We start from the raw sequence: 22,607 nt of genomic DNA on the forward strand, positions 1-22,607 counted from the left end.
TGCAGTTGACAAGCTACCTGTAGTGATTAACACGCAAGTGATCCAGAAAATCATGCACACCAAATGTAAAGATATTTACAAAAAGAAACGATCTGTTGTTTGAACTAAAAATGCACATAATTTTATAATCATTTAACAAAAATGTTCACATTGCAGAATAAATAAAAACGAAAACCCACTGATAGTGGCACAGTGGTGGCGAAACATGTTTGGGTACTGAGAAAAACGGTGTTTTGCGTAACTGGCGGACCTCACATCCAACAATTTTAACTGCGAACACGGGCAATACAAGGAGCTGCAAATCAAAATGATGGATACGTAACATAATGTTCTTTAATGCTCATAGACGTATTTGTCTGGTATACTCATGCACTCAGTGCATGAGTCCATGAGAACGCCAAACACTCCACGTATCAGTCCATGAATATACCGCAGAAATACGTGTATGGGGTTAAGTGGACATAATGTTAAGTTTCAGAGCTAATATCAATGGTGGAACAATGTAATCTGATAACTGTTATTCCATTTATGCAAATGCATAGCTGAGAAGGTTTTTGGACCCAACGTTAGTCTCATCATAGACCGAAACCTATCGTGTCTAATAAAATATAACGTAACAGTTGTGTTTTGCATAATGTAGTTCTTAATAAAAAAAAAATACATACGATGTGGAACCCAAATATATTCTTGTTAGTATTCTGTTGTCTGTTTACTCACATATGCCGTCGAAAGCCCCAAAACTATTACGTCACGGCTAAAAGGTAATTGCGGTATCTGTAGGTTCGACACACTAACATGCGGCACGGAAACTATACACTTCTGGACGTATGTGTATTAGACCTTGTTTGTTCTTTATCCTCTCAGGAGTCGTCTTTCGTAGTCTGTATCTATACTGTTTAGACCGACGTGCTGATACCGTTGCAGATGCTGGATCGCGAAAGCCGCAGAGAGAAGATTCTGGAAGCGCGCATCCGCGAGCTCAGACTGAAGCAGAAGGTGAAGTCAGGGCCCGCCAGGGAGGCGGCGCTGAAGGAGAAGGCGGCGCAGGCGGCGCAGCGGACGTCCAGCGAGGCGGTGCTGGCCCAGGTCGAGGCCGACTTCCGCGCCATCATTGAGAACGTGAGCAGCCGTACATCTCTCTCGTAGCTACATAATGCATGTGACCTACCCCTGATTACTGTTTTGTAATAAGTGGGCAACAACCACAGTACGCTGATAAACTAGCGGATGTTTTATAGGATGTCACTGTAACTTAGTAAAACCGTTTTTCCTTACTGCTGGTGATACACAAGGCAGAAAAAAATAGTTTGCCCAAAATTTCAGGTAAAATTGCTCAGACATTGAGGAATAAAATACACTACTGGCCATTAAAATTGCTACACCACGAAGATGACGTGCTACAGACGCCAAATTTAACCGACAGGAAGAAGATGCTGTGATATGCAAATGATTAGCTTTTCAGAGCATTCACACAAGGTTGGCGCCGGTGGCGGCACCTACAACGTGCTGACATGAGGAAAGTTTCAAACCGATTTCTCATACACAAACAGCAGTTGACCGGCGTTGTCTGGTGAAACGTTGTTGTGATGCCTCCTGGAAGGAGGAAAAATGCGTCCCATCGCGTTTCCATCTTTGATAAAGGTCGGATTGTATCCTATCGCGATTGCGGTTTATCGTATCGCGACACTGCTTCTCGCGTTGGTCGAGATCCAATGACTGTTAGCAGAATATGGAATCGGTGGGTTCAGGAGGGTAATACGGAACGCCGTGCTGGACCCCAACGGCCTCGTATTACTGGCAGTCGAGATGACAGGCATCTTATCCGCATGGCTGTAACGGATCGTGCAGCCACGTCTCGATCCCTGAGTCAACAGATGGGGACGTTTGCAAGACAACAACAATCTGCACGAACAGTTCGACGACGTTTGCAGCAGCATGGACTATCAGATCGGAGAATATGGCTGCGGTTACCCTTGACGCTGCATCCCAGACAGGAGCGCCTGCGATGGTGTACTCAACGACGAACCTGGGTGCACGAATGGCAAAACGTTATTTTTTCGTCATGAATCCAGGTTCTGTTTACAGCATCGTGATGGTCGCATCCGTGTTTGGTGACATCGCAGTGAACGCACATTGGAAGCGTGTATTCGTCATCGCCATACTGGCGTATCACCCGGCGTCATGGTATGGGGTGCCACTGGTTACACGTCTCGGTCACCTCTTGTTCGCAATGACGGCACTTTGAACAGTGGACGCTACATTTCAGATGTGTTACGACCCGTGGCTCTACCTTTCATTCGATCCCTGCGAAGCCCTACATTTCAGCAGGATAATGCCCGACCGCGTGTTGCAGGTCCTGTACGGGCCTTTCTGGATACAGAAAATGTTCGACTGCTGCCCTAGCCAGCACATTCTCCAGATCTCTCACCAATTGAAAACATCTGGTCAATGGTGACAGAGTAACTGGCTCGTCACAATACGCCAGTCACTACTCTTGATGAACTGTGGTATCGTGTTGAAGCTGCATGGGCAGCTGTACCTGTACACGCCATCCAAGCTCTGTTTGACTCAATGCCCAGGCTTATTAAGGCCGTTATTACGGCCAGAGGTGGTTGTTCTGGGTACTGATTTCTCAGGATCTATGCACCCAAATTGCGTGAAAATGTAGTCACATGTCAGTTCTAGTATAATATATTTGTCCCATGAATACCCGTTTAGCATCTGCATTTCTTTTTGGTGTAGCAATTTTGATGGCCAGTAGTGTATGTTACACGGACACGAGTCCAGAACGATTAATTTTCATGTTAGAGCTCATTTCCTACCTCTCTTCATAATCACGCTAATCGTGGGGAACACACGGAAACAAAAATGTGTACCTGCATTACATAAAATGTTTCCTTACATCAAATGTTCAAAATACACTCCTGGTTACGAAATTCTTAGGTTCACTGCCACTCTGTTTCAATTTAACGCAGGTAGCGTTGATGTGTGACTAGCTTCATTGCTTGTGTTGTCATTGTTCAATGTTCATTGTTCTACGGGAATCAAGTAAGTAGCGTCTTAATTGACTTGATTTCCGGCACAGAACAATAAAACTGCACCAAAATGCTGAGTTGGCAGATGCTCATTTGCTGTACGGGAAAGCAGGTGACCGTGTCCGTGACGCTCAGCGTTTGTCTCGGGAACGACGCTGCCCCGACAAGAGGACGTTTGAAGGAACTTAAGTAGTAGGAAGATGGCGCTATCAGCGCAATTTTGATATAAAATTGATATGCAGATTAATTAAATTAGTCAATTAATTACCCTGCACCCCAAACATGCCTACTCTCCTAGATGACGTCATGTGTTTTTCTCAGCCTGCATGTAGGTCCCGAAACCCTCCTTCCTCCCCACCCCTCACCATTTCCCTCCCCCACCTACGCTATTGGTAGGAATTTAGAATTAAAAATTGCAGTTTCATTTATGGTACTCGAACCCTGGTTCTTCTGGATGGAAAGGCCAAGTGCAGCACGCAACACATGGAATCTGCCCAGATGCGGCAGAGGAAGGTTAGGTTAGTGTTCTTTATTTATTTTGGATGAGAAACTGAAGTTAAGATCGCTCCTAATTACGTAATTAATCATACAGATCAGTTCTATTTACACAACTATAAGCATATCGCTAAACAAGGACTGCCTAAAATCACAATAGAGATAAAAAATTGACGATGCCATCCAACTGGTGTTATGCACAGGGAAAAAATTTCACATTATCACTCAAAAATAGTGACAGGCGTAGTTAAAACGTACCCTTCACCTGGCGGAAAAAAGGCTGGGGTGTAAGGTACTATATCTTTTTATGTGGGAAATATATTCAACTAACGAGATGCTGATGTCGGACAGAGAGGGGTTTAATGAGTGTATCAACTGTAAGCATACAGCTGAGGACAGTATCTATTGTTGTTTGATGTCAGAGCTCGCTACAGATGCCTGCTCGACAACACCCCTGCTCAACAGTTGCCCTGCAGCCCAGGAAACTGGAGCCAATACTCACTACAAGTGATGGAAAAAAATGCATCACTGCTTATTTACACTTCGAAAATGTTATGGGAAAACCAGCACACGCAATGAATGGGTCATAATGCAACCCATGTACTGGGAAAAATCTTTGTCCTTAAAGACCGCAGAGGGGGCACTAGTTGAAGTTACTTTCTCCTCCATGGGCGCTCATGAACTGTCTTGGAGGTTGTCATACCCCCCAACCACCCCTCATCTCCCTTCCTCCCCCCTCCCTTCCCTCTCTCCCCACTGTAGGTAGGGATAGAAGCCTGTTGTATCTTACCGCTGGTGGTGCACAAAGAGATCCTTCTGGTGGCATTCATATACTGTCTCCAGTCTGTGGAAATCAGTCACAGATAGACAAAAGCCAGGAATAAGAGAGTGCTGCCTGCCAAGTGTTAAATGTATTTCTCAGCAATACTGGACCTCTCTGAAACAACAACGAAATTCTGAAGAACGCTCCAGATAGCTTTTTCAAACGACTAGCTGCTGCCACCACACTCTGCTTCGTTGTCTGCCACCCTTCTGATACGGCACGAGCTAGCTGTCGTCACCGCCTGCCTTCAGGCGACAGTCCTCTGTGAACACAAAAGCATGTATAGTCAGCTAAAAATAGGAGATAAATGGATGGCCACCCCAAGTGCAACTTGTTCATCTAAAATATAGTGACACAGCCCCAACATACCAGTCCCCTGGTCGGAGTGTGGCTGTGTCTGGGGAACACCCACACTAGACATGCCCCACCACACCTCCAGTGAACCGAGCGAGGTGGCGCAGTGGTTAGCACACTGGACTCGCATTCGGGAGGACGACGGTTCAATTCCGTCTCCAGCCATCCTGATTTAGGTTTTCCGTGATTTCCCTAAATCGTTTCAGGCAAATGCCGGGATGGTTCCTTTGAAAGGGCACGGCCGATTTCCTTCCCAATCCTTCCCTAACCCGAGCTTGCGCTCCGTCTCTAATGACCTCGTTGTCGACGGGACGTTAAACACTAACCACCACCACCACCACCACCTCCAGCAGCCCGCTATTCTGTATGATGGAGAACACTTTTATTTACTATCAACACAACTCTTTCTTGCAATCGGTTAAACGTATTTCTCGGAAAGACTGGACCCCACTGGAACGACTACGATATTCCTGAGAACTCTCCAGATAACTTCTTCAAAAGTCGCTGCTAGAAAAATAAGATGCCTTCTACCTAAAGTGATGGCAGACCTCAGACCAGCCTCCCATCGCAGTGTCTTCAGTACACTGTATCCCCACGCGCACAGGGCTGGGTGGTCAGCATTGTCAACGCCGACAAATGCTATACATACAATAAAGCATGACACCAGCATCCCTCAGAACAAAACTGTGGTAAATGAAGGCTATCCTGACCAAGCGCTGCATGTCTAAGAGGACAGTCGTGACGTCCTATAGAACTCGGCCACCACACCTCTAGTAGCTCAGCAAGCAAGTGCACTCTGTTCTGAGTACTGCATTGTAAGATTTATATTTAACATCAGTGTATTTCCTATAATCAAGCATCTATTAAAGAGGAAAATCCAATCACGGCAGTAATAAATTTCCTCTTTCCATGAAAACAGACACAGTTCATTTTCTTTTATCAGAAAAACCGGTATAGTTTTTATGTTCAGCTGCAGGATACAATTCACGTCATATTATTTTGCGACATCCAATGAAGTGCACTGTTGCCGATTACAGATGATCAACAGACATGTCTACCCTGCGTAAAATCGGGAAAAATATTCCGGCGCTTGCTGGCTGGGCTAATAGAGCTGTGGTGGCCAAATTCTGTAGGAGATTTCGGCTGTCCTTTTATACAAGCAACATGTGGTCAGGACAGACCTCATTTATCATGGTTTTGTTCTGGGGGATGCCAGCATCGTGCTCTATTGTATGCGTAGCTTTTGTCGGTATCGATAACACTGACCGCCCAGCCATATACTCACGAGAACACATTGTACTGAAGACACTTTGGTGGGAGGCTGCTCTGGGTTCTGCGGCCGCTTTAGGTGGAAGGCTTACTATTTTCCAAGTAGCCGACTTTTGGAAAAGCCATCTGGAGAGTTCTCTGGAATTTAGTTTTTGTTCCAGAGGGGTCCAGAATTTCCAAGAAATATGTTTAACCATTTGCAAGAAAGAACTGTCCACTGTGGGTGGTCGCCGGACACAGCCATGCTCCGACCAGTGTGCGGGGGCTGCATCGCTGTATTTTAGACGAAAAAGTTGCATTTTGATGGCTGTCCATTTATCACCTGCTTTTAGTTGACTGTACACGCTTTTGATTGGTGAAGGATTGTCTTCTCAAGGCGGTCAGCGACTGCAGATAGCTCATGCCACGCTGTAAGGGCAGCGGACCACAAAGCAGAGTGCAATGGAGCAGCTGGCCGTTTGAAAAAGCGATCTGGAGCGTTCTCCGGAATTTCGTTGTTGTTCCAGAGCGGTCCAGTCTTTCTGAGAAATACGTTTAACAGATAACAGTAGGTGTTCTCTTCTTCTTGGCTTTTGTCTATCTGTGACTGATTTCCGCAGACTGGACAGTATGTCAATGCCACCAGAAGAATCTCTTTGTGCACCAACAGCAGTAAGATAGAACAGGCGCCTATTCCTACCTACAGTGGGGAGAGGGAGGGAGGGAGGGATGAAAGGTTGCTTAGTTCGTGAGCGCCCATCAAGAGCAACACACACTCAACTACTACCCCTTTGCAGTCTTTTGGGACAACGATTTTCCCCACTACATGAGTTGCATTACGACCTGATCATTACGAGTGCCGGCTTTTCCACGACAATTTCGAAGTTTGATTAGAACAGTACTGCATTTTTTCCATCACTTGTGGTAGCATGTATTGGCTTCAAGTACCTGGGCTGCAGGGTCATTGTCGACCATGCGTCAGTGGTGAACTCTGACATCAAACAACGACAGATACTGTCTTCAGCTGTAAGCTTACAGGTAATAAACTTATTAAAATCCTCTCTGTTCGACACCAGCATCTTCTCAGTTGAATATATTTCCCACACAAAAATTATCGTATCTTACACCCCATCCTTTTTCCCACCAGCTTGTAGGTGAAGGGTAGAGTTTGAGTGCGCCTGTCACTAGTTTCCAGTGGTACTGTCAAATTTTTTCCCTGCAGGATAACACCAGCTATTTGGCATCGTCAATTTTTGAGCTGTATTGCGATTTTAGGCAGTCATTCTGTAGCACTATACATATAGTTGTGTAATTATGACCAGATTATGTGATTAACTATGTAATTAGAAGCGATCTAAACTTCAGTTTCCAAACCAAAATAAATGAAGAACACTAACCTAATCGTTCTCTTTTACATCTGGCCAGTTTCCATATGTGGGAGGCTGCATCTGGGCTTTCCATCCAGAAGGACCAGGGTTCAAGTACCGGGAAGAACACTGCCACTATCAATTACCCGCCAGTTGCAAGCGCTTCTAGTGGTATAACTGTATTAGAGGGTGTGAGCGTGTGGGTGCTATTCTATCATTCTGCCCAGCGGATTAATCTGAGATGTACCCTTTACCCTGTGGCTCCTGCAATATGCAATTTCCACCCCCACACTACTACAGAAGTCAGACAGACGCTCCTAACGTTCTAAAGAGAAATGCCTAAAACACTTTCAGCAATAAATATCTCCAGGAGTCGTCCACTGTAAGGAAATGACACAAAAATTCACAAAATTTCTTACGTAACTAGTGGGATACTTGGGTACTGGAGTAGTGCTAGTTAGTGTAAGAAAAACATGAAACTCACGAAAATTATGATTTATTTTTGCGAAAATTCTGAGAAATCACAATGGCACTTTTAGTTATGAACTTAACATGTTATTTCTGGGTTCTTTTCGGAATGTGAAGTTACCTCTTAAGGATAGGATTCGCTAATGAAATTTCTATACAAAGTTTAAGATTGTTATTGACTTGGCAGACTGGCTGAGAGCCGTGCCTACTCAACTTGAATAATTATCCGTTAGAATGTTGCTAAGTATGGTCGAAGATGTCGCTTGTGAAATGCAGTGAAGTGTACTGTTGTGGAGGAAATATGGAGCTCGCAAGAGCTGTAGCGCACAATAGCGTAAACTGTGATGACTGCTGTCTGCGGCGCTCACTGCTGACAAATAAGATAACTCTCGTTCTATCTGGATTGACCTTCGCCAATCAAACTCTCCCTACACCTTGATGAAGTCAAGGACTCCTATTCGCCCCTAGTCTAACTATTGGCGTGGTACACCGGTCAGATAACCAGTCCACCGCGATGCCACTCAAAAATTCTCTCGCAGGCGTTCAACTATAACTCTGTCCATTCACGCCCCACAATAAGTGTGGCAGCCAACACAGTGAACAATGCTTAATTGCATGACTCAATATAGAGTCGCACTCCGATTCGCTCTCGACAGAGGTGCTCTCCCAGTGAAGTACTGAGGAGAGACTTGTTCCTCGCTCTTTGAGTACATGTACGAGCTCGCAGACTCTCGTTACGTGTTCTCGCTCCAAGAGCGACAACGGAACGGCCCCTCTGCACGCCAGACATGAAGGGGTATATCCTTCGGTCTCTTCCATTACTCCTTCAGCTTAAGGCATCAGAAATATCGTCTGCCAATCAGCATTACTCTTCTAAAATGGGAGAATGACGTTTCGTTTAAGGCGACCAATTCGGAAATCTGTAGCATCAGCGTTTGGCGTTTCCTGTCTCTCTGTGAAAATCTCTGAAACTGCGTGCTATGTGTAAAGAATGTGTAGACTGGCCGCTCCCACACAATGTAGCGCAATTTGCTTTTAAGCCTAACAAGGGGTCATCCTTTCACTCGGGCAAATGCTGTCCGCTCCATGGGCGGCCGCCGGCCGACATAGATAGCTCCCTGTGAAAACCTCTGAAGGGACCGACATCCTGGCATGCGGTGTTTGCCTCTCCCGAACTAAAAGCTCCTGTGACCGTCGTGTCTGGAATGTGTGTGTGTATGCCAGCCTTGAGTATTTCAACCACGGTGCGCTTACTTGTTATTTGTATATCGTTTTGCCGGCCGCGGTGGTCTCGCGGTTCTAGGCGTGCAGTCCAGAACCGCGCGACTGCTACGGTCGCAGGTTCGAATCCTGCCTCGGGCATGGATGTGTGTGATGTCCTTAGGTTAGTTAGGTTTAAGTAGTTCTAAGTTCTAGGGGACTGATGACCACAGACGTTAAGTCCCATAGTGCTCAGAGCTATTTTTTTGCATATCGTTTACATGAATTCATACAACATTGACTTTATCTTATCGAGTTTGTGTTCGAATGAAGCGTCTTGATGTGAGGAATATGATTGTGAGGGGGGAATATGTAAGCGATGAAGGTCAGGAGACGACGATGTCTTACAAGGGTTGCACTTGGAATTTCCTTCCAGAAAGACTTGCGTTTGAGACTCAGAAAGGGCACCACCATTTTTAATTTCCCGCCATTCCTCTGGTGGGGGTAGGGGTGATGTAAGCACAGCTCTGGGAGAAAGAAATTCCCGCCAAAATCCGAAGTTCCCGCCAATAGGTTAGATGAGGGAGGGATGCGGAGGGGGGGGGGGGGAGTGTGCGGGGCCGTATGTGCAGGCTGAGGAAAAGACATTACATCATAGGGGGTGGGGGTGGTTGGAGCGAAATTAATTGATCAATTTAGTTAATATGCATATCAATTTGATATCAAAATTGCACTGATATTGCCACATCTGTACTAATAGCTTAGAATGTCTTGGAGAGTATGGGACATTTAACACAAGTCCTCCACTACTACTCATGACTGGGGGAGGCCTAGAAGGATGAGAACACTTCAGCTGTAGGAGGAACTTCTTGCAGCTGACGAAAACTCTAGTGTCAGCGAAAGAAAATTAGCTGCAACAAGTAATGTTAATCATATGGCTGTCTGGAGAGTGCTACATGATAACCTGCAGTACCCATATGGCGTGCAGTGTTTGCAGGCATTATCGGCAGCTGATTTTCCTCCACGGCTACACTTTTGCGGATGGTTCAACAATCAACAGTTTTTCAACCCTCACTTTAGTGCAAATGTGCTGTTATGGACGAGGTTTCAGGCGATAAGACTGCAAATTTTCACAATCAGCACGTATGGGCCTTCGAGAATCCTGAAGAAACTGTGCAGTCACACTATCAACAAAGATTTTCTGTCAAAGTTTGGGCTGGCGTTGTCGGCAACTGCTTGTTAGAGCCCTATGTTCTTTCACCCAGGCTCGACGGAGAAACTTACCATGCTTTCATAGATAATACCTGTTCTGCTAGAACATGTGCCTTTACGAGTGCGACAAAACGTAGACTCCATGCATAATGGAGCTTCTCCTCATTTCAGTGTTAATGTTCATAGGCTTCTACATTACAGATTCTGTGGCAGATGGGTAGGTAGATGTGAACTAATTCCTTGGTCTCCACGTTCTCTGAACCTAAACCCGTTAGACTTTTATTTGTGAAGACTTTTGGAAGTTCTTGCACATGGAACTGTGGTACATGATGTACAGGGCCTTTGTGCCCGTATTTTGGAATGCTGTGAAACAATACGCATTTCTCCAGGGGTACATCAGCATGTCCGGAATGCAATGCGACTGTGGGCTGATGCATGTATCCTTCCTAATAGAGTGTGTGTTGAATGTTTCATTTAGGAAATTGTTTCATACTGCTTTGTTAAGTTCTCTTCTTGCGTGTTTTACCAGTCCTCTAACTTGGAAATAAAGTATTTCCAGACCCACGTCCATTCTTCCTTTACGTGTGAGGGTATTTTCCTGAAAGCTTGGTCATTCCTTTCTGTTATGCCCTGTATGCTACCTTTAAGGGCACTACCATATCATGATGATACTTCCGTACAGCCGAACTGGGCGTGTTACCAATGATTTTTCTGATTAAGATAGTCGGCAGAAACATCAGATTATTAACCTAAGCACAACACAGCTGCTTACTCTTGTCTACATGGTTTCGAAGTATCATTAATTTTTTAGTTCATTAGACTTAATGTTTCCCCTTCTTATTGTAAAGGAGTCTTATGACTATTTACGACATATTTTTCACGTCTTGTTGAAAATTTCCTTTTTCTTTTTTTAAATTTTGGGTTTCAACCAACTTTTAGCTACTTCTATCGTGGGAGGGAGAGTGGGGAGCTCAAGGACCGCGCTTCCAGTTAATAATTAATATTTTAATTTAATGTTGTCGCTTCATACGTTCGATTTCCAGTCTTTTCTAATGATTAATTCTGAAATGCAATTAACCTTACAGGAGACAAGTTCGGGATCTCATTGGCAAAACTTTTTGAATTCGTTCGCATTCGTTCGCATATCGTTCGCATATCAGAATGATGGGGTAGCGATGGTCTGCTCGCTAACTTGATCTGACGATATAGATGACAGAATCTACAAGACTTTCTTCAACATCTGCACATGCTGCACTTAAACGTCAAGTTCGTGATAGAGGAGAACAACCAACTTGCGTTTCTGGACATGCAAGTGAATCAGAGACTAGACGGCACACTAGGATACAGCATTTACACTGAACTTCACACAGATTTTACTTGCGTGTTTCCAGCTGTCATGCCCTTCACAACGGGAAGTCGTCCTCAGAACACTAGTGCACAGGGCTCACGAAATTTCTGACCATGAGAGTTTAGCAGCAAAGTTATCTAGAAGAACGGTCACTTTCGCTATCAGCCTGAGCGTTCCATGATACTGAAAGAGCCCAGAGGAAGAAGAGAAACCTGTTGTGACTTAATTTATCTCTTATGCGGGTAATACATTCGTGAAATTGGAAGACTACTCTGGAAATATAACGTAAATGTAAACTCTGTCCACAGATGCTGGAGGTCCCATAAATACCGACTGACCGCCATCTTATCTTCTGACAATGGTGTCATTGGACGTAATATAGTGGAGCGTATGGTCAGCACACCACTCTCCCAGCTGTTGTCAGTTTTCGTGACCTGGAGCGGCTACTACTCGGTCAAGCACCTCCTCAATTGGCACCTCCCTGCAGTCCTCCCTGGCAGACCCAGGAATCGGACCCAACATGATAGTCAGCCATACCGACCACTCATCTTTGGAAGCATACAGAAATACAGCCTAAAGTGTGTAAGTCGCTTGCCGTCCAAGACGAAAGTCTCGTTCAGATCTGTTAAGGGTTCTGAAAACTAGGAGCCTACCCCATCCCGAACCGGTGTAGAAAAACGTACGTCGGCCAGATCATCCCGACATTACAAGAAAGATACATGGACCAAAAACGTCACAAAGATGAGAAGCAACCAGCAAAATCAGCTGTGGCAGAGTACTGTCTCTCCAAGGGACATAGCAAATATTATGACAAGAGCAAGTTCTTAAATCAGGCCAACTCATTCTGGGATCGCATTTTAATAGAATCTGTTTTCATCTGGCTGTAATATGAGCTGATAAAAAAAGACAGCAGTTTCCAAATAAGTGTAAGTTGTGGAACGCAGCGTAGAGTGTGCTCAAAACAGTACGACAGCATGTGGGAACAACTATTCATATCAAGCCAGCTGAAGAATTTGCACCATCGAGACGTGCCTCCTCTGCACCAGCAGTGTTCCAACCTTGCTTTGGTGGCGCAGAGGGCTGTGACTCATGTCTGGACCACACACCGCCCCTCTACCTCACCAGCAGAGCTCTCCGGCAGTACAGAAGACCTGAGTTTGACAGTGGTAGGGAGGTAGTACACAACACGGCACCCACCAGAAGATAAGTGTCATCAGGGCCGCCTGAAGATGGCTTTGAGTCAGCAAGCCGAAATATTGTACCATTTGGAGAATGCCACCTAGTTGAATATCTGAGAATGTTTCAAAATACCAGGGTAGCCATTAAATTTCAAGTTTCAGCTCGTGAGAAACCAAGCTGCGACCATGGAACTTGGTGATAGTATTAGTTATTCTCTCCATATTCGCTCTTCAATGCAACACATTTTTCCCAATGATTGGAAGACTTCGCCGAGATCTTTGTTGTAGGACTCTGCATTGTGGCTGTTTAAGAAATGTTCCATCTCGAAAATTACCTCATCATTCTTCTGGAAATGCCTGTCATGCAATAATTCCTTCATCTGAGAACAGAAGAAGAAGCCACTGGGTGCCACATCAGGAGAATGTGGAAGTAAGGCAAAATTTGACAGCCAAAGAAACTGCATGTGGGGCTGTGTCCTGTGAAGAATAAGCTAGGATGCTGTCGTGGAGCAAAAGGGTCCCTTGGACAGCTTCCTGCGCTGCATCATCTTGATAGCTTTCCATAACCTCGTCAAGAGAGTTCGTTAGATACTTCTTTGACAGTTTGCCTCTTACGAGCATAATGTTAGCACTACATCATAGCAGCCCTAAAAATGACTGTCAGCCTCACTTTGTCCAGTGATTAGGTCTTTGCCCTGTAACCGTCCATGGTGAGTAGGGACTAAAGAAGTCATCAGGATGAACGTGGCACATCAGCAACATATCCGCTATTGCCTCAGTTGAGCGGGGTTTTAGGGCATGTGTGAGCAGTCAGGAAACCCAGTGAGTGCCGACATTTGTCATGTTCAAAATGTAGTGAAACATCTTGAAGACTGGTTCATGACTGATTTTCACTTTTTCCACTATCGCCTTAATTGAGATACGCTGGTTATCGAGCACCATGTCTTCCACGCCTCCTGCTATTCTCTGTTCCTCACAGAGAGATAATCTGCCACGTCTTTCTTCATCATTCAGAATTGTTTGACCACACTGTAAGTATACGAGATTGCAAGCTTTCTCGGCGAACCTCGGTGATAAAATCTTCTCGGTTTGACATCCGAGTCAATGTGTTGTTTTCCAGCAACGTTTCAGCAAGTGAGTAAATGTCCCCACCACATCAAGAATTCCACTCAGTTTGTTAAGACACTCAGGGAGTGGCGTGTTGACAAAAATGTTATTATGGTCAGTTTTGACGTTACATCCCTCTTCACGAGGGTACCGTTAGAGGACTCCTTGAAACTATTGGAGGATCATTTCGACGAAGACACAGTGGAATTATTCCGCCATGCACTCACGGTCACGTAATTCCAGTGTGGGGGCAAGTTTTATCAACAGGTGGATGGAGTCGCTATGGGATCCCCAGTAGCACCATGTATCGCTAATCTGTACATGGAATACTTCGAGGATATCGCCTTGGAAACAGCACGCCTTAAACCCAAGGTCTTTTATCGGTACGTGGACGATACTTTGGCTGTATGGCCGCACGGCGAGGACACTCTAATGGAATTTCTCAACCATCTGAACAGCATACATGAGAACATCAAGTTCACATTGGAATTGGAAGAGAATGGGTGGCTACCTTTCCTCGATATCCTAATAAAGAAGAAAACGGACGGCACATTGGGACACTCGGTCTACCGAAAGAAAACACACACAGACCTGTACCTCAACGCCAACAGCTGCCATCACCCAGCACGACGGAAATCCGTGCTCACTACTCTTGTCGGCAGAGCTAATGACATATGCGACAAGGACAGTTTATCTACTGAGATTCAGCACCTGAAGAAAACCTTCCAGAAGAATGGATACACCGAAACGCAGATTAGAGTAAGGTGAACAAGAAGAAGAAGAAGAAGAAGAAGGACCTTCAGGAAGAAGGGAACAACAGAGGTCTGGCGTTCCTCCCGTACGCAGGGCCGCCCACGGCCAAGATTGCCAGGTTAAAGGAAAAGAACAAGATTAAAACCATCTTTCATCCTCCAGCAAAAGTCAGAAATATGCTGGGCTCAGTGAAGGACAACTTGGGTCTAAGAACACCGGGTATCTACAGTATTTCCTGTGAATGTGGGGAACAATATATCGGACAGGCACAGCGTTGCATAACACAACGCATCTCTGAACATCTGAGAAGCGTCCGCCTCGTACAAAAAGAAAAATCCGCGGTAGCGGAGCACAGCCTCAGTGAAGAACACACGTTCCAATTTGAAGAAACCAAGAGACTGTGTAGAGCGAAACGTTTCTGGGACTCTGTTATTGAAGGGGCAGTGGAGATACGGGTCAGTGATAACCTGGCCAATCGGGAGAGTGGCTTCCAACTCAGCAGCGCGTGGAACATAACATTATCAAGAATGAGACGAGAGAGCACCAATGGAGGCAGGTCGGTGGCGGCGGATGGAATAAACAGGCCGCACCGAGACGAGACGCCAGGACCAGGCGCCCGTGGCTCCCCCCCAGCACTCCCCTCTGCGACTTCCTCAGTAGTATCAACACCCCATCATGAATAGACGACCGAATATTCAAGGCCTGACAATGTGCGTCTTTAACGCAGACGGCATTGTTAATCAAGAGGTCGAGTTCAGAGAACTCATGAAGGAGTTCTCCATCGACATATGTATGATGGGGGAAACCCACCTAAAACCGGGAATAAAAGCGACAGTCCCCAACTATGTTACCTACCGCAAAGACAGGCCAACCCAAGGCGGAGGAGTGGCCATATACATAAAAAGAGGGATCCCCCACCACCAGGTATTCTTACCAGCTACCAATAAAATCGAAGCAGTGGCGGTGGAAGTAACCACTGCCACCGGACCCCTAACAATTGTTGCAGTCTACCGACCCCCACATGACCAGATAGATGAGGGAGACATAGCAGCTCTAGGGCAAATTGAAGGCAAACTCGTAATAGGGGGAGACTTCAATGCCAAACATCCTGATTGGAATTCTAGAGTAACCTCCAGAGCAGGCGCCAAACTGCAACAACTAGCGCGCGCCCACCACTTCGAAACATGGGGTCCAGTCGAGCCCACGCATTTTCCGAAAAACGGAAGCAGGCCCGATGTGTTAGACATAGCTCTCACTAGGAGGATCGCAGGATTTGTGACCGCAAGGACAATCAACAGAATGTCCTCCGACCACAACCCAGTGATTCTAGAAGTCGATGTGGGAGAATGGGTAGCACTCCCACGGTACCAGACGTCTCACAAACGCACAGACTGGGAGCGATACCAAGAAACTGTCGCCTCTGATATCGCTCGCGCTCCGCCACCTACTGCCGAAACAGTTGAACAAGCGCTACTAGACTTGACAGGCACCATCTTGCAGGCAGCGGAAGAGGCCACCCCACCACAAAGGGATGGCCCTCCACCGCAAATACAGCTCCCGGAACACTTGCTAGCTCAAATCCGTCACAAGAACAGAGTGGCAAAAGAGTGGAAGATCACCAGAAATCAGGCCACCAGGAGGCTGCTCAATCGTCTACAGAGAGAACTGAAGGTAGCGCTCAATGAGCACAGAAACCAGCAATGGCAAAACCGCCTCACAGCTCTCAAAGTAGACGATCATACACTTTGGCAAGCAACCAAACAATTCACGAAAAGACGCGCTAGGCTGCCGCCACTGCACGGCGAGCGGGGACTGGTCTACAGCCATGCTGAGAAGGCCAACGCTCTCGCCGACTCCTTCGAGAAGCAGTTTCAAACGGCAGAACCCCAGGATGAAGAGCATGAAGAGGTAGTCAGTCGTTAACTGGCCGTCTTCCTCAATGCTGAGGAGGACCCAGAGGACGAACCCATACTTTTTGCCCCCGAGGACGTGGCAAGAGTAATCAGGTCCCTCCCTACAAAAAAGGCGCCAGGGCACGACAGTGTCACAAACCAGTTAGTCAAAAAACTCCCACCCACCGCGATCACACACCTCGCGAACGTCCTCAACGAGATTACTCGTTCCCGCGAGTTCCCAGCTTGCTGGAAACATGCGGAAGTGGTCGCGATACACAAACCAGGGAAAGACCCTCTATTCCCGCAGCACTACAGGCCGATTAGCCTCTTGCCAACACTCAGCAAGATCTATGAACGCCTCCTGCTAAAACCCATACAAGAACATATTACCAGAGAGCAAATTCTGCCGGATTTCCAATTTGGATTCCGGCAGAACCACTCTGCCCCACAACAGGTCATGAGAATGGTTGAAGCAGCCACAGAGGGCTTCAACCACAGAGGCTACTGCGGGATAGTGCTACTAGACGTAGCCAAAGCCTTTGATTCAGTATGGCATAGAGGGCTACTCTACAAGTTGTACTCACAAGGGTTTCCAGGGAGCATAGTTCAGCTAATCAAGAGCTACCTCACGAATAGGACTTTCTCCGTCAAAGTAGAAACTGCCACCTCCACCAGAAGGCGTATTCGTGCCGGGGTGCCACAGGGATCGGTCCTGGGGCCCGTATTGTACAGCTTGTACACTGCGGACACTCCAACGGCCCCCCTGGTGCACACCGCGCAGTACACAGACGACACAGCCTTCTACACGAGAAATGCGAACAAGGACCTGGTCATTCGTAGGCTACAAAGGGTTTTAGACGACACAGAAACCTGGGCCCGTCGCTGGCGCATCACCATCAATTCGGAGAAGACACAGGCAATGCTGATTACCCGCAGGCTCGGAAGGCGCGAACCTCCTCAACGTCCCCCCCTCCACCTCCACCTAAATGGAACCCAACTCCCCTGGCGCAGAACCGCCAAGTACCTTGGCGTAACCTTGGACTCTCGTCTTACGTGGAAACCCCACACAGACGAGGTCCACAGGAAGGTCTGCGCCAGAATGTCCATCCTATACCCTATCCTGAACACAACCAGCTCCCTTCCTTGCCCAGTAGCAGTAAATGTATACCAGGCCCTGATCCGGCCGGTAATGGAGTATGCGTGCCCTGTCTGGGGATACGCGGCAAAGCAGCACCTGGACAAACTCTGCTGCAAAACCGCGCCCTCAGAAGGGCACTGCATCTACCACTCGGATTCCCGATAGACGACCTGCACGCCGCAGCCGAAATCCCACTCCTGAGAGAGCGTTTCCAGGATCTGGCAAGGGCCTTCTATGAAGGTACTTCCAGATCTGGAAATGAACTCATCCACTCCCTAGGTCGGTATGACATGTCCCGCGATAAACACAAGCGCCCTATGACGATCTTCGACGATTAAGTCGAAGAGAAAAATCCCAATACCCAATCCCTAATCCAGTTCCTTCCCATATATCAAAAATCATCTCGCCTACCTCAGGCAAGTCCCAGACACACTCACAACAATTCATCACAAATCACAGACACCAAAAATATATAGAAAAATCACACACACATGTACACAGGGGAGTAAAAGCCAAACGGCTACAAACTCCCCCCCCCCCCACACTTCCCCAAAGAAGGGAAAGTATAAGATGAAAGCAGCTCCCCCCCCCCCCCCAGCAAGCGCCGCCGCGCCGATTCCGCTCGCTCCTGATTGGCCCGACCGGCGCCAAGGATGCAGAGAAGCCCGTGGTCCAGCGACTATAAAGATCCGACACTTCGCCTGACGATGGCAAGTAAGAAACTTGCTGAAACGTTGCTGTAAAACAACACGTTGACTTGGCTGTCAACCCGAGAAGATTTTATCAGCACACTGTAAGTGTCTGCACCACCCAAGCCAGTGATCCCCAACCTGATGGTAATTACCGCCTGAGTGGTAATATGAAATTTTCAGAGGGGTAAAAAAAAAATTATTCATTTTTGGTCACAAAACTAAATTATTTTTAAAGGATCATTACTATTATCAGTATTTTGTAAGACAATACTACTGCTTCTGTAATTATTATTAATGCCCGAAAGAACAGATATCACACATTCATATAACTGTTTCGCCTAGATGGGCAGTGAATCCAAAGCCCTCATTAAATATGTATATTTACATTCGACCTCCAGTGGGAATCTAAAATTAGCGCGCGTAGAGGACGTGGACGGGGACTTCAGATAGGTGGAATTAGATGGGAGTGTGAGTCACTGGGGAGCAGGCCGAGAAAGTCCATGCAATGGCGATAAATACTGTGGCCGGATGGTGGAGTAGTTAAGGCAACTGTCTAGTAAAGAGGATATTCTGGGTACTAGACCCAGTCCAGCAAACATTTCACTCATCGCTGCTGATTCCACCATCGACACGTGCCTCCTCTGCGTCAGTAGCGTTCCAACCTTGCATTGGTGGCGCAGTGGGCTGTGACTCATGTCCCGGCCACACACTCCCCCTCCACCTCACCAGCAGAGCTCTCTGGCAGTACAGAAGACCCCGATGGAGTTGATATCAGTAGTCCCTTTCTTGTCTCCCCCCCCCCCCCTCACCTTCAATTTACATAATTCTTATTACATTTTTTTTCCAAATACTTGCACTGACTTGTGACACTATGTGGAGAAGCTTGCAGCTTGTGAAACGAATGTGTGAAAAATTGTTGTATGATCTTCCTCATACATATCTGCGCCAGTGAAACATTGCACTTGACAGTTCGCGTTATGTCAAGTTAGGTTGCTATAGTGCAATACCGATATTCCAACAGCAGCCTCTATATACATAGCAGACAATACGGATTTCTGTTTCACCACGTTAGTGTAAGCTACTGAGCAATAAAAATTCGCTTTTGCGTCTCTAGCAGAATTACAGCGAATAAACAACTGCATAAAACTGTAGATTTAAGTATAAGAGAGCATACGCTTTCGATAACGGAGCAAAGAAATACAGGAAATAAGCATTTGATGAGGACCGATATCTTGAAAACAGTATAGTACTTACTTTACAAAATAAATAATAACCGAAGTAATAACTTCTCGCTATAGGTTTTATTATGATAGTGATGCAATAAATAACCGATATTCGTGAATTTTCACTTATCAGTTTACGGCGATAGTGGCGCAATTCCATCCAGCTCCTCATCGTTACTGTTGTCGGAATCAGCACCGAGACGATCTTCAACGTCGTCATCGCGAAGACAAATCATTAGCTCTTCATGCTCGCTAATGATACCTTCCATTGTCTGTGCTGCTCGAATAAGGTTTTCAACGTGTTCGACCTCTTTCTCCATGAGGCTGCATCCACAATCGCAAGAGCTTCACACAACAGCCTTTCTATTACTGTAAAGGACTTATTGTTTCTTAAACATGTCTTCTCATCACTCCGTACTAACTGGGTTAAAATGCAGTGATATGGTGGCAGCTCTATTACAGTATGATGCTGCTCCTAGGCGATTTCGTCTACTGCATATGTAGGCATCACAGACTTTTTCTCTTCTCATGCTCATATCCTCAGCATCATTTCGGGCCTGTAACCACTGCACCATAACTTCTTTGCGGTCGTTTGTTGTTGTGGCTTTGTTCAGTATCATTGAATGATATGGAGCATTGTCCATTACAATCGTCGTAGGGGCAAAAAACTGATTCAAAAGGTTCCTGAACAACTCAACAAATCGTGTGTGGCCCCTTCTTCATGGTAATCATCTGTCGTTTTCGACCGAAAGACTAGAAATGCATCAGGAACAAAACCACTGGAAGAACCTGCATGGATCACAATTAATCTTGCTCCTCTTCCTGTCGGCTAATGACCCCTACTGCATGGAGTGACAACTGTCCAGCATTTACCGATAGTTTCCCCTGCATTAACCCACGTTTCGTCTTGCCATATTATGGAATGAATGTCCTTGCCCACAATTTTGTACAAGAATATGTTTTGAGCCGTTAAAATACGCGCCTTTTCTAACAGAACTTCCCATCTGTCAAGCGCTTTGTAACGGAAACTCATACTTTTCAATACAATTTTCAGTGAAGTTTCTCCAACTGGGAAAAGTTTATTTTCTTTTAACGACACTAGCAACTTTGCTACGGTAGAATACTCTTTCCTGCCGTAGTAAGCATAAATATGCCGCGAATAGCATCGATCTGGGAAGAATCTAAGTCGGTGACGGGGTGAGGTTGCTTTTTGTTATTTCTAGGAGTCGGTAAGAACACATTACCTGTATCCGATCCAGACGCCTCGGAATCATTACGGCTCACCTCTACATCTCTCAACTTTTGCAGTAACACTCACTTATTTACTACTGTTCTTGCACTAAGTCCGAGTTTTTGATGTGCGTTCCACTACTTTATCGCAGGAACCGACGACTGTCCACGAATACTTATGTATTCTTTTTCCTGCTCGTAAAACTCAAGAGTTCTCCGCAATAACTCCAGTACCTGGCTCTTTAGCGGCACACCTTGACGAACGAACTCCTTTCCCTTATTTTTTTTGACTTATCACAATTTCCTGAAGCACACAACACCGCAAGCACACGGTAGAAACCAACCACAACACACGTTGTTTATATACACATAAAAACAAAAACTGGAACGCTGGAGCTTTGACGTCACGACCGGAAGCGATTACTGCGCTGGGATTGGTTCGTGCCACAAGCCTGGCTCCTCGCGCTTCTCAGTCTCCACTTGTTAATCGATTACGCTGCCAACATGAAACGCATACGTCAAGTACAAAGTTTCACCGGCCTCTGAATAGTCCGCCTACTACACACATACTTTGTACCATGCATCTACGATAGTTAAACGTTTGACATACGTTTAAATATCCCTTGAAAATGCCTTCTCTGAGTAGTTCCCACAACAGACCAAAAACTGCTTTAATATTCACTTCGCAGCAATAAACGCACTAATTGACAGCAAAATACAACAGCAGCTAGTTGTAAAGCTTACTACACTGCTGTAGGGTCTTTATTATTATTATTATTATTATTATTATTATTATTAGTGACAGTGGTCAAACAGAAAATATTGTCAGCCTGAAGTCTTCCAGGTTCTGCCAGATCGGCCGGCCGGTGTGGCCGTGGGGTTCTAAGCGCGTCAGTTTGGAACCGCGTGACCGCTACGGTCGCAGGTTCGAATCCTGCCTCGGGCATGGATATGTGTGATGTCCTTAGGTTAGTTAGGTTTAAGTAGCTCTAAGTTCTAGGGGACTTATGACCACAGCAGTTGAGTCCCATAGTGTTCAGAGCCATTTGAACCATTTGATTCTGCCAGATCAGAAGTACAGAGTCCAGCATTGAAGTGTGTTACAAACAGAAGGTATGGTGCACTAATTTTAATTTGGTTGGTTTTAAATAGCGGTGCATGGTGTAGGTGAAGAAAGTGTTGTTAGTGAGAGGAGTTGTGGAGAGGAAGCATGTTTCGTAACAACTCTTTATCCTCAATGTGGATAGCTAGTTTTCTTTTTTGCGAAGCAGTTGTAGGTAGCACTCGTGATACACTGACAATTGAGTCATCATTCTATTTAAAAAAAGGGTTATTGGGAGAAAGCAGCACCAATCGTTTCACTGGCTCATTACTTCATGAGTTAATAAAACACGTACAAAAATTAAATATCATTTACCTTTCGTCACTTTAAAAATAAAAGTGTTCAAAGAAAATTCTTTTTCATTCAGTGTATTAAGCTTTACAGCTAGCTGTTGTGTTTTGCTGTCAGTTAGTGCGTTTATTGCTGCGAAGTGAATATTAAAGCAGTTTTTGGTCTGTTGTGGGAACTACTCGGAGAAAGCATTTTCAAGGGATACTTAAACGTATGTCACATATTTCACTATCGTAAATGCATGGTACAAAGTATGTGTGTAGTAGGCGGACTATACAGTGGCCGGTGAAACTTCGCACTTGACGTATGCGTTTCATGTTGGCAGCGTGACCTGTTAACAAGTGAAGACTGAGAAGTGCGAGGAGCCAGGCTTTTGGTACGAACCAATCCCAGTGCAGTAATGTTGACAGTGGCGGGGGTGAGAAGGATCGCTTTATCAATGGGCTCT

The 22,607-nt window shown here is 45.9% G+C and overlaps 1 protein-coding gene across 1 annotated transcript in view; it reads left to right on the forward strand.

Moving 5' to 3' along the window:
• LOC126474629 (dynein axonemal intermediate chain 2) overlaps nucleotides 1–22,607 on the forward strand; it is a 170,633-nt gene that overhangs the window by 134,856 nt on the left and 13,170 nt on the right. The window contains exon 8 of the mRNA XM_050102108.1: nucleotides 925–1,119. Coding sequence (XP_049958065.1) covers nucleotides 925–1,119 — 195 coding nt within the window. The remainder of the gene's footprint in view (nucleotides 1–924; nucleotides 1,120–22,607) is intronic.

This window comes from Schistocerca serialis, chromosome 4 (genome assembly GCF_023864345.2).
Source record: "Schistocerca serialis cubense isolate TAMUIC-IGC-003099 chromosome 4, iqSchSeri2.2, whole genome shotgun sequence".
Lineage (NCBI taxonomy): Eukaryota > Metazoa > Arthropoda > Insecta > Orthoptera > Acrididae > Schistocerca > Schistocerca serialis.